Below are 18,890 nucleotides of genomic sequence, written 5' to 3' on the forward strand. Positions count from 1 at the left end.
GACAATGAGCGAGGATAGAATTGAAAACACGGATGTAGAGACAAAGGTCAAGTGTCAGTGGAGCATCGTGTTCTTTATTAAAACCCCATCAGTCCACATCCAGTAATCCTGTTCTTTACCGTGCTGTCTACTGGCTATGTGAGCACTTGGGTGAGCAGTATGGCAAATACTGTAGCTATATAACAATGCACTGCACGCACGCTTGAACTCTATTTGCATGGATAGTAATAAACTAACAAATCAGCCATTTTTTAAATCTTTACTTAATCTGATATATTCTGACGTAAGGACCTAATCTAGCAGCACAACACTGATTAAAAGGATTAAAGGTTAATGCAGGAATATAAATGATCTTGTTTGTTTTGGTGATGTCCTTCAGAAAATTAATTAAAGCGTTAAAAAAAATAAATAATAATAATAATAATGATGATGAAAAAAAGAAATTTCATGTAATTCACCAGATAAATGAAATCACTGAAAGCAGAGGCTGCATGCAAATATAATTTAACCTCAAACAATCAGGCCATTCACCGAATAACAATTAACGGGAAGCATGGAGAGGAGGATAAGGGGAAAGGAGCCTCGGAATAAAATCTTGTTTTGGACACATTTGCTAACATGAACCAAACCTTTTAAAGGGCAGGTGGAAGTCAGAGATAGACGAGATGACATCATGGCAACAAGCTTCTTTTCCTACATGTGTTTGTGGCTACATACACAACAATAACTGTGTTTACTTTCCTAAGACGACCCGCTTTAATATTCCTATACTCCTTTTCTCTCGGTTCACTGCGACCTTAGTGTGAAAATAATCTGCTGAAACTGCTAAAGTGAAAACACATATACCTTGTGTAAGTTGACAGCATAAGGTGCGGGGTCCCAGGCCACCAGAGTTATATTCTTGTAGATAGAGCTCGTATTGAACCGATGCCTAGGATTTGCCAAAATCTGTAACACAGCACATGAAATGTAAGTCTTACTTTCAAATGTAAAGCACAATCATTCAGATGCATGGTCACTATTTTGCCAAAATACAAATAAAAACACAGAGAGAACCTCTTTATGTGCCTACTATAAATTAGACTAGGAGGCAGATACCAACATAAAGCCTGTCCAGTAAATATGATTACACAAATATGTTTTTTTGGCCAGGCAAAGCAAACGTTTAAACATCTCCAGACAGACTACACAAAACAAAGACTAAAGAAGCTGTTGGTGTTTTTTTTCCAAAGAACTAATCTATCTGCTAATGACAGTTCATACCATTGAGTTCAGATTATTTAAGTACAATGAACTCATCGTCATTTGGATGAAACACTTGACCATTTATACACTTCTAAAGGCATTACTTTGCTACATAAATAGTGAGTTGAAAATATAAATGACTGTATTTTTTTTTAAATCTGTTTCTTTTAAGGATTCACTGTCATTTAAGGCCTCATCCTAACTCACCTGCGAGTTGATGATGCGGATAGTGGTTTTGTTTCCCACGTCTCTCTCGTAGCCTTCTGTAGGTGCAGCATTGAAACGTAAAACTGCATCATGAGCGTCTGAAAGGGAAACCATGGAGTCTTTCAAAGCAAGGTAACAAACTGGCCTTGAGTTGCATCTGTTATCATGGAAATATACAGACAATTTCCCTCCATAAAAAGTCTTCTTCATAGCGATATAAAAAAAAACTTAAAGGGTGAAGCCAGGCTTTGAAGATGTACAAACAAATATCAGATGTCTCTTCCAAATGTTACCAGCTCATGTTTTCAAGGTCTTAAAGCAATTACCATCATCTTTCAGAATTTCTACTTAGTCCAAATTTATTTAGAGGAGAAAACACAGGCAAACATCTCAATAACCAAGCACCTCAACCAAAGTCAGTGACGACACACTGACTACAGGGATGAAAATCACACTTGCACTAATTGTTGACAACAATATCCGACAGGCTCGGGGATGTAACCGGTGGTTGGCTCAGGTAAACAAAGAGCCATGGTTCACATAAGGAGTTTACTGGTTTTTTTTGTTCACATGTCCTTCACGGTACTCAACAACTTGAAATCCTCACCTTGATGGATGGCTGCTGTAACAATTACAAATTAATTCCTGCCTGTCTGCTGATCGATCTGTCAGTTTCAGGCGTCCTCCTCCTGCATTGAACTAACACCAAAATGGATGATCCCTCAGCTTGTGATCTGATACCCCTTCATCACTGCCACCAGCAGGTTTACAACTCAGAGCAGCTTCACAACAGCAAACAAGGCCCTAATAAAACACAGTAAACATGTCCATTCTCTACAGAGCTCAAGCTGAAGGATGGCTTTAAAGAAGAGTCCTTCAAGCAGCGATCAGCCTCTGTCTTGATGGAGGCCAAACGCCTATTTAACACCTTCAGAAGAAAGAAAGGATAAAAAAAAAGGATTATTTAGTAAAGGCGTAGCACATAATAATAAAATTAATGAGAGCAGAACTGAGTCTAACTGAGTGGTGCGGCCCAGTTTCTCATGGGGTTCCTGGAAAAAATTCATTGCTCACTCCTGACTCACTCAGAATTCTTAGAAAAAATCTTCTTCTTCTGAGAAAAAAGTCAGAATTCTGAGATTAAAGTACTAGTAGTACTGTAGTAGTAGAAGAAAAAGAAGTTTTTTGCCATAACTATTCACTAAAGTAAAATGGAGTTACATGAATAACTGCTTATTATTTTGTCTCTTGTTACTATCATGGCCAATATCCCCCTTACACAAACAGGGACAGGTATATATGACTTGGTTCAAGTTTAAAAAACTGTCTGTATTATTCTGGAAAAACAAGTTCAGGAAAAACGCCTTGCATTTCAGTAACATATTTAATACTGCCATTGGACGGTACCAATCCAGACTTCCCCAAAAGTTGATTCTGTTCATCTGGACGTAGCGTTTTCAGTGGGAGTGACTTCTTCTGTTGCAGCTGACTGCAGGTTTCCCCAATCTTTTAAAAAGTCCATTTGCATAATGACTGAAACCAGCCCCACTGAAAGAACAACGGGCTGGAGTCAGTTCCTTGATCCTTAATATGCAAATTCTCATAACTCTTATTTCTCTCTCATAATTCACCTGGATAATAGAGCATGCATCAAGACAATCCATACTTAAGAGTTGCAAGGAAAATGAGACAGTTTCTAGAGAGCACCGATATTCAAGCATATTTACTTATCTCGCATGATAAATTTGAAACATAAATAACACTAGAGTTGTGTCTAAACACTGATAAATAAAACAAACCTCTGAATTGAGTGTTTTACTGCAGCATCAAACTGAATAACCCTGCCAAAGACGAATCTTCTCCATACCGTGTTTGGAATGAGGATGCAGTTTGCCGTGTTCACCACATGATGGCAGGCACACATCACCACACTTACTATGAACCAAGTCCTGACCAACAAACTCTCACAGCATGGCCTCAGTGGTGTATAGACACTTAGGAACATTACAATCCAAAAGTCAGTCAACCTGCCTCTGGTATTCTCAAAATTTAGAGCGATCGTCATATTCAAGTCCGGACAGGTTAACTGAATGAATGAATGACTCACTGTTCATACCTGCAAAATACAGGTTCTGGCACAGAGAAGCCTTTCAGGGGGTACAACAGGGTGAGAATGAGTAGACAGAGTGAGATCAATGCCATCTGATTTCCTGCTGAAGCTAAGCCTGAGAATTAATGTAGCAAATACATGCTGTTTCTTTTAAAGCACTGTGACGCTGTTCAATAAATAATCAGCTTCATAACAACGGTCCCATTTATCAAGACACTACAGCACATCAGTTAAACATCTCTTAACTGAATACGTAGATGATTACACACTGAATGGGTATCCTGCAGCTGTTTTTACACTGAGATGTGGGTGACCTCAGAAATCATCAACAGCAGCTTTCTATAAGAAGGTTTGTGTGTAATCATACCAACTCAGGATACTGTTTAGAACAGCTCTTTATTTAATTCGTGACTAAAGTACCGTATAACACTGGTAGAATTTATTATTATTATTTTTTGTATGCGAGCACATGCATATGGGACACATGACTGGCCAGGCATCAAAATCAAACACGGGAGATGATGATACAGAAAGATTTAGATTTGGTGCCTGAAACTGAAAACTCATTCCCATCTCAGTCACCTGTTTCTCGTATACCAAGTCACGTGTTCATGCACTAACAATGGGAGGTGGCTTGTATGTTTTTCAAATTGTAGGAAATGATGTTGCTGCTGATTTCCAAGTAGCACACAACAGAGTAGCGCGCTAAAGACTGAAGGCTTGTGGCATCGATGTTTTCACAGATAACCAAAGGGTCACCTGCAGAAGTCTGTTTCCATTGCCCGCATGTACCCATTTCTCTGTGTGGTGTACTTTCTTGTCTTTCTTGTAAAACGTGTTCTGTAGGGCTGAACGATATATCGCATTTGCGATAATATCGCGACATGATCAAGTGCAATTTTCTAACCGCAAAGGCTGCGATTATACTCTGGACATGTCCAAATTCATGGGCTGCATCCTCCTGAGGCCGCATTTGTAGACCGATTACGTCACAGCGACGCGCCGAAGGCTGTCCAAATTACTACCATATCCCAGAATTCATAGCGCGGCCCAGCCAAACTCCAGTTTCCAGCAATGGCGGCCGCTACTAAGTTTTAAAATTACTCATACTAATCTTTCTGGGTCACAAAATAAACTTTTAACATATTTTCAGGCGAGAAAGTAGTTGTATAAACATCAAATATCTGCTCGGTTTATCAAGATATCCCATATTTGCAAAAGTGCTTCGACGTTTTCAGAGGCGTCTGCTACCCACCAGCTCGACAGCTAGCCGGGAGCTCGAGGGTTACTGATGCGGCCGAGAACGGCACAACTCCCGGCACATCATTTTCAGATCACCGCGGAGTTTCGCTGCTCGGGTTAAACGTAATATATAAGTCACTTAGACAACCTAAAAATGTTATTGTTGGGCTTTTTTCAGTGTTTTGTTTGTTCGTGAGTAAATCGGTTTGGCTGAGATTAAAGTTATTAGATTAGATAAAATAAAACTTTATTAATCCCCCGGGTGGGTTCCTCCTTGGTTTTCACACAGCTGACTAAACGTCAAACAGAAAACTTATTAAACAGAAGTATGAGACAGTCGAGAATTTACACCAGTGTCTGGTTATATTTTAGATAGCAAGAAGCAGACGGCCGAGTTTATTAAACTCCACCGAGACAGCGGTGACGCTAATCAGAACTAGACCGTCCAATTTCACGCCTTTAAACTTTAAAGGCGTGTTTGTGTGTGTGTTTATACAATTGCTATTATGTTTGCACTTTATGTGTAATGTTACTGACTGCAGAGATCAGTAAGATGTGTGTATTTTTTATTTATTAGTTTTATTTATTTAATATTATTTTTTAATTGAATGACTGTCTAGTAGTTCACAGATGTCGAAAAACTGAGTGTGGTAAAGCCACTGATTTTTTTTAATGTATATTTCTGCAATCTGCACATTGTACTGACTTTCATTTTAATGTTTACACCAGGGTTCCTTGTCAGCACTTTATGCTCAGATGTTTGTAAGCTAAAAATAAACTATTGTGTATGTTCAAATATACTGTTGTGATTGAAGAAGTTAAATAAAAATGTCAGTCATCAATTCATGCATCACCTCATGTCATCATAACAGAGGTCTGTCTTCCAGGAAAGAACAGTTTAAAATTAATGTAATATAGTATTGGCCATACTATATGATGTATTGCTTGTCTTTGTTTAATAATACAGAAGACAAAGACCTTAAAAAATAATCGCATATCGCATCGCAATCGCAATATTGGGGCAAAAAATCGCAATTAGATTATTTTCCATAATCGTTCAGCCCTAGTGTGGTGTACTTTCTTGTCTTTCTTGTAAAACGTGTTCTGTGGCAGTGACATCTGTATACCCGTATCAGTCTATAGAGATGTAAAAAAAAAAATTCAAGCCACAAAGCTGAAGACCTTCTTATTAATTCTAGCGCTTGCCCTGAACAGCTGAATTCAGAGAGAAATGCAAGGAAGGTATATGTGATGTGAAGAGGCCTGATTGGTTACCAGAGGGGGTTCTGTTTTTTCTGCGGAGCCATCTGTCACTGAATTCACACTCTCCCCACTTACCGGAGAGCTGCCAAAAGTCTCTAAACCAAGAACGCACACATTCAAATGCAAAGATATCTAGCTTACTAGGCACGCACTCAACGCTGCGCACAATCAGCTTGACAAGTTAATCAGCAAAAGCCACACAAAAACCTGAGCAAATGCTAATCTCTGCAGGCACAAAGTGGAAATGTGCTGACCTTCAGACTACCACTCCTGAGTGGGACACTTAGAGAACAGGCGAGTCTTTTGTGCAGCAATCAAACAATCTAATGAATCATTTAATGGTCATTTATTATGAGGTACAGGGGACACCTTTATTTGGCAGCAGTAACATGTCCAACCTGTTATTGTTCCTACTTAATTCCGAGTATTGCTGTTTCTCCATAAAACACTTCAGTGAAATTCTACATCCTGTGACTTGATGCTAGTTTCAGTCAGCTGCACTCACCTGCAGTCAACTGAGACCAAGACTGAGACTAAGACTAAGACTTCTTCACAGACTAATTTCTGTGAAATTTACTACTGTTGAATAGGATTGAATTCCACTTTAGCCTTTACTGTCAGAGACACACAAAGCCTTCTAATTGCAGCACCGGCCCCACTTTGTCTCATAATTTGTTATAAAGAATTTCATGGAAATTATTTAGATTACATAATTATTATAGTGCTGTATTTAAGACATTCGGGGAAAAGTATCTGTAATTGCACAAGTTTCAACAGAATACACGTTTGCAGTAGACTTTTTCTGGAAAATGCCAGAAAGTGACTTATTTGGTGCTTACCAATCTCTTTGCCTAATCGTGAGCGAAGGATGGCCCCAGCAGAGGTGACCACAGCACAGGTCTTGAAGCTTCTCCTGTTCTCCTTTTTGTACAGCTGCTCCAGGGGAAGGGATGGCACCAGACGAGCCCAGCCAAGTGAAGAGAAGGGTTGCTCCAACCCGTCTACTGTCCTCAGCCGGGCCTGATTCTTCAATTCACAAAGCAGCTCCTTGGCACTCTGAGCGGGCTTGCGATTCCCCTTGTAGGAAACATGGTGTTTGTTGGAGTTGACGTATTCCTTCATGGCACGCTGCAGTCGAAGACTCAGCATGCCTGCCGACACTCGACCCTTCCAGAGCCGCTTTATTAGCGAGATGGATTTGGAGAAATAGAATTCCTCCAGATCAGAGAAGTCATCGCCGGCCATACTGTGTACTCTGTTCTTCCTTCTGTTTCCCAGATCTTCATTTTCTTTTTCATCACCTTCCTCCCTGCCACCTTGGTATTGAGTGTTGCTGAAGTGGTTCTGATAGTCTGCAGTCTGTGACTGTCGCTCACGACTCTGGACTACAGGATCTGAGTGAGAACCCACATTTTCTGTACCAAAGGAAGACCAGGCTGCCAGGCTCTGTGGGTCAAGATAGTCCTGGCGACTTACTTCCTGGCTGCCATAAACAGCGTAAGGAAGATTGTTTGGGTTCTGGCTCATCTCCAGGCTGGTCTCTGGGGTCCCGGACTTGACAAGAGGCTCCAGCTCCGGTTTATCTCTGGGATACGTTGTAGTTAATGGTAAAGTCAGCTTTACCACGGCATGCTGTTGATGGGAGGCCTGTATGGAGGCCAGACGGCGTGTGTCTGGGTGCTGGGAGAGTAAAGCACCAGCAGAAGTAAGGGGCTCATCCACACGAGCATCCAGGAAATATGACAGGAGGGCGAGAAAGAAGAGAGCCCAGGCCAGTATTCCCACCAGCATCAGCCTCCGCCAGTGCCTCATACTGGACTTCATTGCCTCTTTCTCACATGCACGCCAGCTCTGTGGGCCCACCAACATCAAGTCCCACAGCTAGGACTTACCCCAGAGGTCAGGTGGAGGGCCTGTAAAGGAAGTACAGTTAAAAACCGATAGGAAGCCCAAAAGAGGCAGCGAGAGGTTTGAAATACTCACCTGAACTGACGGTTTTATTTCTCCATGTCCATGTGTCTGCCAGGATATAACAGGACCCTGCGAAAAAGAGAGGTACTAATTAGTTGAGGCAGCGTGCACATGCATGCATGAGGGGATGTGAGCGTGAAACCATACGGCTCACACAGGAAACCACTGTCTGCGCACAAGAACTTGGCCGCTTTCCATTTGCAACTAAAGAGAATTTTTAAAGACTGGCCCCATTTATTAGTTGTAATCAAACTTCCCTCATGTAAGACTGAAAGCTCCAGACGCAACTTTAAAACTAAAGCTGCTCCGGCTGTGTTTAAAAGCAACATCAGACAAAGATGAAATACAATTTGGATCATTGGATGAATTCCCCAATTTAATAAACAAAAACAACCCAAGTTTTCCCATGGAAGCTTGTTAACGTGAGGTTTGAAGGTTTTGAAGGAAACTTTAAGCCTCCACACAAAAGCTTCAAAGGAAGCCTTTCACGTGGAAGCTTTGTTTAAATAGTAGCTTTCAAAATGACTTTAACGGCAACCGCAATGTTGTGGGGGTTTTCTGTTGCTGTGTCACAGAACGGCAGTTGAATATCGTGATTTTGTCTTTAAAGTACTTTCCCCAAGATGTACACAGTGATGAACCAAATGGCTGATCAATTAGTAATGCTTTACATCACTGCTACCTGCTGCTAAATGAACATTTAATTGATTCATGAGATGATATAACCCATAAGGAGGCATGAGGACATTAAAAGTTTATGACTCTGCCTCTAAAGAAGTTTGCATCTGTTTCATATTATGATGGCTTTTACTCTTTATGTGTATTCATAAAGAAACATGTAGCAACTTACTGACACATTTTTAGAAGTGGAATAGATTAATACCTTATTGTGCACAAGTCCTGAGTGACTTTTGCATTTTTTCTAAAGTGGTCTTGAGCAGGGTTTTTGTATTTCTTTGAAATTTGTCTTTGTGCATTGGCTATTTTTTCATTCCTTATTAAGTCCAGTTCTTGTACCTGAACATTGATGAAACAATGGTTCCTATAATCAAGAATCTGCCATTATCCTACTATTTACTCAAAATGATAGTTAAATTTTGATTAATTTCCTTCTTTTTTACTTTTCAAAAAAAAGAAAAATTGCGGTATAGTCTTGTTTTTTTATGACACACCCACACACTTTTATTTTTCTTAGTGAGGACATCTAATTGATATAATGCTTTCCCTAGCCACTTACCCCAACAATCACAAATGAATATCTAACTCTCAGCCTAAAACGTAACCATAACCTCATCCTAACCCTGATACTACAATCACATTTTGAGCCGCAAAAATGCCTTCAAACTCGTGGGGTCGGGCAATTTGCCCCTATAAGTGACTGTTGGTCCTCACAACTATAGTGGCGTGCAAATTGTCTGTCCACACACACACACACACACCTTAAGTCAGTGGTTCAAAACTTTTTTGCTGGGCCCCCTTTGTTTTACAAGAAAAATGTTCGCCCCCCGTGCGTGCACGCGCACAGGCACACGCACAAACACATCCTCCAACCACACACACCCATACTTTGCTCTGTTGTGGTTTATTTCACACCTCAAACATTTAGTAAACAATTAAGCAAATACAAGTAATCTGCAATAAATTACAGATAGTAAGAAAATAAACTACCAACTCTTTTACGCTATGTCTGCACCTACACGGGTATTTTTGAAAACGCAGCTGTTTCCTCTACACGTAAACGGCGTTTCGAATCACCGAAAACTGTGATTTTTTTAAACCTCCTTTTTTGGATTTTCCTGTGGACGAGGAATACAGAGTTCCTCACGCAATGTCAAAGGGATGTGCCTTTTTCACGTCACGCTGTGCGCCACGTTGTTTACATGAGATGAATTGCAGAATGGCAGATAGAGACGAAATACTGTTAATCTGACTGGCAGGTATTACACGCAGTTACTGTTCCTCCATTTACAAAGGCAAAGGCATCACGGTGTAATTCTTTTACTTGTAGTTGGTTTTTTGGGGGGTTTTTTCCTGTGTGATAATATTCAACAATAATATTCAAAAGCATTCGTTGTTACATTACTTTGCAAATCTGACAACATAACACCTTTGTTTACTTCACTTTTTTGCACGCCCCCCCCTACAGCTTTGATAATACTCTGGTGTACAAAACGTTGGGCTCACTGATGGATTAAGGCATGAAATATACAGCAATGAAGGTGAATAAATGAAGCATTAAATTGCCTCACATCAGAGGATTACAATCACATGTAATTGCGAGTTTTGGTCTCCTAATGTGGAAGCATTTCTCTCTCTAGAGAGAGAAAGAGAGCAAGAATGGAAGACTGGCAGGAAGGGAAAAAAATGGCTCTGAGTATTAAGCCTCTTCTAGTCCTAATTACAGCTTCCTGTCTCTGCAGCTGCTGGGTCCTGCAGAGTACAGCACAACTGATCTCGGGTGCCCCTGTGGCCTTCCGCCCCTATGCGTTCACGCAGCTTCCAAGCTGTTCGCTCAGGGGCCACACAGGAGGTCAAAGCTCATCTGCTGACCCCAGTCAAGCAGGAGGAAAGCAGCAGGGAGAAACTAGGCTAGAGGGGGCAGAAACGGCATGAGAGAAAGAAAATACACTGTGGAAACACACATCTGATTCCTCTGAGAACATTTAAAACCACAGTCAGGTGGGATTTTCCTTCTAGGAGTTTTGACATGTCTACCACACTGGAGGTCAAATGTTCCTAAATGGAAAATGCGCCATTTAACACCTGAAAACAACAGCTGCAGTATGCCCGACACACAAAAAGCAAAGACAAAGTGCAAAACACAAACCTAGCCTGTGGCAATGTTATCACCAAGCAAATGTCATCTAAATGCACCACTGAACCACTGCAGACTGTATGTGTGTGCTCCAACGCATGTCATGCAAGCATGTGTGTGCATTTGTAGTTTGCCTCACCTGGTAGCAATCAGGATGTGTGCTTCAGTAACTGTGAAACAACACAAGTGTGTGGCACAGATGGAGAGGCGGGGGCGGAGTAGAGAGCTATCTTCTGAGGGATACACAAAGAAACAACAAAACGGGAAACATGTAAGAGAGACGTTGCCAGACAGCAAAAGAAGACAAAATGACTTGGCAGGAGGCTGTGATGGACAAAGGAGGCAAACAGAATATAAAGCGCGGATCTTGTAAAGAATAAGACCGAAATCGAAAGTGGGTGTATGAAAGTGAAGCAGCTGAAGCTTGTGCAGCAGGAAAGAGGAGAGTGGTTAGCTGCTTGAATGTTATGGAATGCAAATAACAAAGCAAACATGTTCAGAAACGGGAAAACACCTGCACGTCTCTAAGAGATCTAACACAGTCAAATATGAAAATAACAAACATTCAAGCAACACAGACAACAGCAGATAAGAGTTCTCCCAAGGGATGCTGAAAAGGGCTTGTCACTGTTGCTACAGTTTGACTTAAGTTAACCGAGTCACGTTGCTGTCAAACAGCCATTGAATGAGCTAAAATATGTTTTTAGTTATTTAGCATTCTGTGGTTTATATATTATTGCAGATATGTGCGATGTTTCTGTTTAGCCATGGCCTTTTCCTCAATGTGTTTTTAATTTCCTCTGAAAGTCCACTGAACCTTCAGAATTACTGGACATTTGGCCTGAGAACCACATAGCATCAGTCTAAAAGTCTTACAATGCTTTGTTCTAACTTATTCTGACCTTAAGCTCGAAGTCAAGGTCACTGAGATTTGAACGTGTGCCAAGATATTTAGTGGACAACCTGTTGTACCAATTTTAAAATCCCACTTTGTCTCATTCTTAAAACTTGCGTGTCCACACCACCCTATAGGTAGCTGTCAAAAGCTGGTCTCCTTATTTCCCAGATATTTACAGACTCTTATTTAAAGAAGAGGGGATGACACACAGAGGTAAGCATGACCCTGTCCTGACTTTTTAAAAATGTGTTGCTGCCATCACTCTCAGAATGACATTTTTGCCCTTCTTAAAATGTTACGTTTTCTTGATTTAAATATTTGATTTGTGTGCTTTGCTCTACTGCGAATACAAAATGAGTTTATGACATTTGCAAATCATCACATCCTATTTTCAGTTTCAGTGTTATACACAGCTTCCCAGTTAGAGATATCGCCTGTAGTTATAAACAGTTCTAAATGCAATAACGCAAAAACGAATCAACCATTTCTTATTTTTATTTTTTTTACTTTATTTTGTTCTACCCATGTACCCCCCGAGATTTTCTGAAGCACGGCTGGATGAAAGATGAGCTCAAAAGCTGATGTGCTCAGCTTTTGCAGGTACCTCATAAGGGAGTAAAAAAGTATTTTTGTAGCTTGTCTGCCGGTCCTCTGCCAGGCGTTCGTGTTTAAATTTTCTGGGAGGAGTGATTGATTGTCCTAAAGCAGTCAGAGAACGCCCTTGTGTTGCTTCCTCCTTAGTTCACAAAATCATTTATCCTTTCTCTCTTTATCTTCCATTAGCTTGAACTTCAGTTACTTATCAGATTAAGATGTGCAACAGTGAGTGTAAATGCAGGTAACCACCATCACATAACTGCAGTCAAACTGGCCTGTTGACTTGATAGCTATAGTAAAATATTATTTACCTGTGTTAGAGAGTTTGAGTGAAAAACAATGACCGAACAAGAACAAGTAAGTGCCATATTCACGTGAAACATTCACATTTGTGACATCTAACAACAGGATATTACATGCATATGTCAACACTTTGGTATCAAGTCCCAACACTTCCACAACAACCAAGAGTAAACACTCCATCTTCTCTTACTCATAACCTAACTATGGACAACTATTCACAAAAATCACAACTGAATATTTCACTTTATTACCAGTGCGATCTTCTTCTCTTATCTTTTCAATGTTTTGTTTAACATTTTAAAATCAAAATAATATGATGGAAGTAAGTCGCTGTACCTACCTTGGCTCTATAATCTTAGTTATAGATTTTTTTTTAATGCCTTTTTCGTTGCCATCCAAACTCACATTTTTGTACATCTGAGCATCCTGGTATAGGGGACACATGAGGACCAGGACCTGGATCTTATTCTGAAATTTTATGTGGCGTTTTCTAAATATTCTGTATTCCACTAGAGTCTTCTTTACTTTGCATGCCAGGTGAGGCTTTATTTTCCAAAAGGTCACTTATTCTGAACCTGCTTTCCTGAATGCCGTACACGTTCAGACGCCCAGCATCCACGTCTATCATTCTAGTCTTCTTGACAGAGAATATCACAAAAATATATATAGCATTTTTATTAAAACTACTACTCTGCACACAGTGGTTCAACAACCAATATAAAAACTGCAAAACCAAAATAAACTGTATATCATCTATGATAAGGAAAAGAAGATGGCAACTGACGTTTAGCAGGGTGTCCAGATAGTTACCTTTGGGCCATCTTTCCTTGTTTTGTTTTTTGAGGCAAAATACCATAAAATAATAACATCAGGATAAGAAGGTTATTTTTTTTAGTATTCACTTATGTTGTGATAGTGTTTAGTTGGGCATTTAACATTAATATCAGCTGTCTTCAAGATATTATGTAAAAGGTTAACGTTTCATTTGTACTACACGTTATTATATAACGTTTATAAAGTTTATGACATGCTCTATGACACTGAAAAGCAACAAAGTGCACAAATCCTGCATAAACTAACAGACTTTTAAGAAGTCCCTCCTAAAATTAGCTGAACTGTGAGAAAATTAGTGTTCAAGAAGGCACTTGTATGACTAACGTTGTGGTTCAGACAAAGCGTTATAGGTGTAATTGTTCCTGAAGAGACAGAAATTTGCTGATAGTGTTATAAAAGCTGCGCACACCCATGGTTATGTTTTACAATTATTTTTTTTTAATTCACACTGATTGCCTTAAAAAAAACGACTATGCTACAACTGTGTGATTAGCATAATGCAGCACTGTTAGGCCCCCTAACGTCTCCCTTGACAAAGAGTTCCTGGTTTGTGGTCTCGTGCACGTAGGTGGAAACTCTGATAAGAATCACTGGGCTGCTTTTCATACACCAATCTTTTATCTTCACTTAGTTAAAAAAAACAAAATCAGGATGACTTTTCAAACAGCGGGGCCGACGTCATTTCCTCCTGCATGAATTGCATTTAAACCTGCTGAGATCAATATGATGTAGTTGCTCTGGGACTCTACAGCAGTTTAAATGTCTGTATATGGTCCGATGATGGTGTCGATTTGTGTAGCTCTTCGCCAAATTAGATATGATTATGGAAATTCTGCCTACAGGGAGACTATAGTAGCATGTATACCTCCAGCAAGCCAGGAGCACATTGCTTACACATGCACCATATTTTTTCCAAGGCAGGGGCAAAGCATGAACAACAGTAGCAGACATGTCCAGTTGTTATACATATTATTAAAACTGTCACCTGGGTAGTTAAAGACAGCTCTGCAAAGCTCTGCATAGCACCAACACTGAACCACAGTCGAGCCATAAAACTGCAATGTGACTCCACAAGAGAGGCAAGAAAGAGTACAATATAGAGAATATATTTATAGTTACATTTCTTTTCCATTTCTTTTACATAACCACATTCCTTGAGCATGCCTTGCAGCTCCCTGCTGTAATATTCTCAGCACGCTGAACTCCAGCCAGTATCTGGCTGCCAGGTAAGAAGAGCCCTCGGGGGATCCAGCTGCACACCATCTCAGAGAATCCACTTTACAGCACCCTGCTGAGGAACTGGTGAGGGGCAGCCACGATACGAATACTTTTATCATGGACGCCTTGAAAAATTTCTCCTGCAAGTTAACATAAGTCTCTGAAGAGGTTCTGGCTTTGGCTTATGAAGCAAGAGCCACATAACATTTACAGAAAATAAAAATGGAAATTCTGAAGATGGATCATAGGAACATGTTTGTGAGGCTCGCTGAATTTAAGAGTTATTCAGTGAGTGGGCCGACAAAGATTAATATTCGATGTTTAACACATCATCAGAAAACAAAAGACAAGCAATAAAAGAGTCCTATAAAAGATACGGTTGAACCGAAAGCACACAGAGTAATTATCGCAGGCTTGCTCTGAAGCAGTGCTTTCTTTCGGTCCCAATTTTTCCGCACGGCATTACAATAGACGGCTGCACATTTTCTGAACTACTACACGAACCAAAGGACTTGTTCCTAATAAAATATTGAGCACTCAAGAGCGGAGTTCTTTTCCATGTGAAAGAGTTTTTAAAAAATAAATAACGCTGAATTTCTTTAATATTTGCCTCGCAATGGTTCGAACTGCCTCTAGTAGCTGTAAACTAATACATCACAAAAGGAAAAGGCAACAAGATGAGGTTCACTAAGAATTTGTGGACCAACAAATCGAAGAGTGAACCGTGTGGTCAGCTATTGTAGATACTCGAATTCATTTATGAACAGGTTAGAATTTTCCAAGCCAAGTCTCCCAGGATTATGGGAAGAGAGCATAGTGTAGTATAAATGCAAATGCAGTATGTGCTCCACATAGTGTGGGAAATAGATTTTCCAGTGATGTATTACATGAGGGAGACTGTTAGAAATAGGCTGAAGCAGGAGGGGCTGCTGGATGGGTGAATGCACCCTCACTGCTGGGACCCAGAGTTATTTATGAACTTGAACTTAAAGAGTGTATTTTGGGTTTTTTGGAGAAGTTTTCACACCCAAATTGTATTTTGATCTCAAGCATGCTTTGGATTTATGCTCCATCCAAAATTTATTTTAGCTGGCCCCAAGGCTGCTCACCCCACATCTGATGCCAACACCAACCATAATCTTTTAAAATAGATCTGACATTCACACCCACTTGACCATGTGAATGGCCGGCCCTCCGCAGGTGAGCGAGCAGAGCGGTATTGTACTCCTCTCCTGTGGACCGTTTCACATTCACAAGCTTGTGTAAGATGATGGGATGCATTCCAATCCGAGTGTGGCCGATGGGGATGGCTATGAACGCATTTGATGTCTGACTTGGTTGGACAGCATATCTGAAGAGCTAGTTCAGAGAAACTACGCACTGGCCCCTAACACTGAAGTGCCTGTCAGCGTGCATGGGAGCTTCCAAAGTCTGCCCCATATACTCATTTTCCAGAGTTCAAAAACTGTGCATTTGGAACTGCCATTTATTATAAATAAATAGAGTTTATTCATAATAAATGGCAGCTTGTCTTATCCCAGGAATTTGTGTCTATTGGGATGTGACCGAATGTCTTTCTGGAGGCAGATGAGAGCTGCATGAAGTGGCGTGCAAGAACGGAGGGTGTTTTAATCTGCCTTCAGCTTAGACTATTCTAACGGGTACAAACATCTTTAGACACATCCAGCTACTACGACGCTCAACCACAATAAAGCCTTAATAGCTGCGTAATGTGCAGCAGCGTGAGGCGAAACAGAGACTGGTGAAGACCCTGCCGGTGCCCCAGACCCCGTTTCAGAAGCCAGGTTTTAATTCATGCTGCAAACTCTGAGTTTCTCTCCAACTCGTTTCTTCTGACAGCATCTGAATCAGTTCTTCTTTCACTCAATTTAACTTCTTCAATCATACAAAGTGGAGCGAATTAGGTTCCAGGAGTTTATGTTTCTACAAACACTGAAATTACAGTTAGACATTAGTTCATTTTTTTAGTAACATGACTGCTTTGACATGATTGCAATTGCTGTTTAAATATAATTGATCTGCATAAAGCTTTAGACACACAACACATCAACAATCAATCATTTGTCACGTTGCAGTCAGTCACACTGAAGAAAAGCTGGCTGTGACATTTGAGAAGCTGAAGATGAAGCGAGTAATACCAATAAAGATTAGCCTGAGATGACTAAATGTTTAAACTACGTTTTTAAAAGCTAGTTGGAGACAGTGGGACATTTTCAAATATGTTGACATGCCTAACTATATTTACAGTTGGGGCTTGGCAATAAAAAGACAAAGACATGGTCACATAAAGTCAATAAAACTAAAAGGGAGACGACACAAAAGCACAGCGTCGAACCAAATATCATGGTGAGTTAGAGTCATGTCAGATTAGGTAAATGCACACAGCATAGAAGCAGCGGCTGGCAGCAGCAACACGTGCTGAATTAGAACGTGCAATACTGCAGATTTTGGTATAGAGTCGATACGAAATAAATACAGGGTCTGTTCTGTATATACAGATACACATAAAGCTTATATAGGGCAGAGCAGCGTGTCATGATTTATGAGGTAAATCATCATCAATATGCAAATTCTGAATACATTTTAATGACCAATAAATCACTTTTACTTTTCACAGTAGTGATTTAATATGATCAAACACGCCTTTTGGCTTTTCCATTTTGAAACTGGGGTTTTTGGAGACCTGGAGTGTAAACGTGCCCGTCTCTAAAGCTCTTTGGGTCAACTTCTGTTGTTTAAATGTGCAATAGGCTATAAATAAAACATCGTGACAGTCAAACACAAAAAGGTTCAGACATTTGTCACGGTGCATGTTACAGGAAAAAAATTAATAAAATTGAAAATAAAATTTATTTAACACAATTCAGTGGGTTACACACAGAAGCGGACAGAAACAAAGCATTGCTAATGTGCTGGTATCAACCTAATGCAAATACCAGCATTGGTAATTATACTATCAATATTTGCCCATATCTGCCCACCTCTAGTGCTAATGTACCTATACACACAAGTTTATTAGGAGTGTGAGTGAGACAAAAAGACAATGGAAAATGTTAACAAGCCTTCAGAACAAGACCTCCCAATGAACACTGATGAAAAGAAGGGTTTGTTATATACAGGTGATGCTGCGATGTTTGGGGCGAAGACACAATTCTTGTAGTTTTGCCTTTTGCACACCACCATAGTGGATCGCAAATCAAGCAATCTAAGTTTGATTGAAGTGCAGACTTTCCGCTTTCATTCAAGGGATTTTACAAAAACTGAATGAACTTTGCATCAAAATGTCAGATTTTAAGTGGCTGATTCTTGTTTTTTTTTTTAAGCAGACAATAAGAACTGAGTGGTTTTGTTTATGTTCTCCTTTTTTGTTCATCTTCCTCTTTTCTTGAATTCCATATACAGTGGGGCAAAAAAGTATTTAGTCAGCCACCGATTGTGCAAGTTCCCCCACTTAAAATGATGACAGAGGTCAGTAATTTGCACCAGAGGTACACTTCAACTGTGAGAGACAGAATGTGAAAAAAAAATCCATGAATTTACATGGTAGGATTTGTAAAGAATTTATTCGTAAATTAGGGTGGAAAATAAGTATTTGGTCACCTCAAACAAGGAAAATCTCTGGCTCTCACAGACCTGTAACGTCTTCTGTAAGAAGCTCTTCTGTCCCCCACTCGTTACCTGTATGAATGGCACCTGTTTGAACTCATCATCTGTATAAAAGACACCTGTCCACAGCCTCAAACAGTCAGACTCCAAACTCCGCCATGGCCAAGACCAAAGAGCTTTCGAAGGACACCGGGAAAAGTATTGTAGACCTGCACCAGACTGGGAAGAGTGAATCTACAATAGGCAAGCAGCTTGGTGTGAAAAAATCAACTGTGGGAGCAATCATCAGAAAATGGAAGACATACAAGACCACTGATAATCTCCCTCGATCTGGGGCTCCACGCAAGATCTCATCCCGTGGGGTCAAAATGATCATGAGAACGGTGAGCAAAGATCCCAGAACCACACGGGGGGACCTGGTGAATGACCTGCAGAGAGCTGGGACCAAAGTAACAAAGGTCACCATCAGTAACACACTACAACGGCAGGGAATCAAATCCCGCAGTGCCAGACGTGTTCCGCTGCTGAAGCCAGTGCATGTCCAGGCCCGTCTGAAGTTT

At 40.3% G+C, this 18,890-nt stretch overlaps 1 protein-coding gene across 4 annotated transcripts in view; it reads right to left on the reverse strand.

Moving 5' to 3' along the window:
- st6gal2a (ST6 beta-galactosamide alpha-2,6-sialyltranferase 2a) overlaps positions 1 to 18,890 on the reverse strand; it is a 48,663-nt gene that overhangs the window by 12,069 nt on the left and 17,704 nt on the right. For 2 of the 4 annotated variants that reach the window (XM_082508413.1, XM_082508416.1), the window contains exons 2-5: positions 8,051 to 8,107; positions 6,907 to 7,980; positions 1,453 to 1,550; positions 847 to 948 (exon numbers count right to left, since the gene is read on the reverse strand). In XM_082508413.1, the coding sequence (XP_082364539.1) occupies positions 847 to 948; positions 1,453 to 1,550; positions 6,907 to 7,936 (1,230 nt within the window). In that variant the 5' untranslated portion in view covers positions 7,937 to 7,980; positions 8,051 to 8,107. Of the gene's footprint in view, positions 1 to 846; positions 949 to 1,452; positions 1,551 to 6,906; positions 7,981 to 8,050; positions 8,108 to 10,992; positions 11,087 to 18,890 lie in introns of all 4 variants that reach the window. The other 2 variants (XM_082508415.1, XM_082508414.1) reach the window with 2 other exon arrangements.

Source organism: Aulonocara stuartgranti (assembly GCF_965226115.1).
Source record: "Aulonocara stuartgranti genome assembly, chromosome: 16".
In the NCBI taxonomy this organism is placed as follows: Eukaryota; Metazoa; Chordata; class Actinopteri; order Cichliformes; family Cichlidae; genus Aulonocara; species Aulonocara stuartgranti.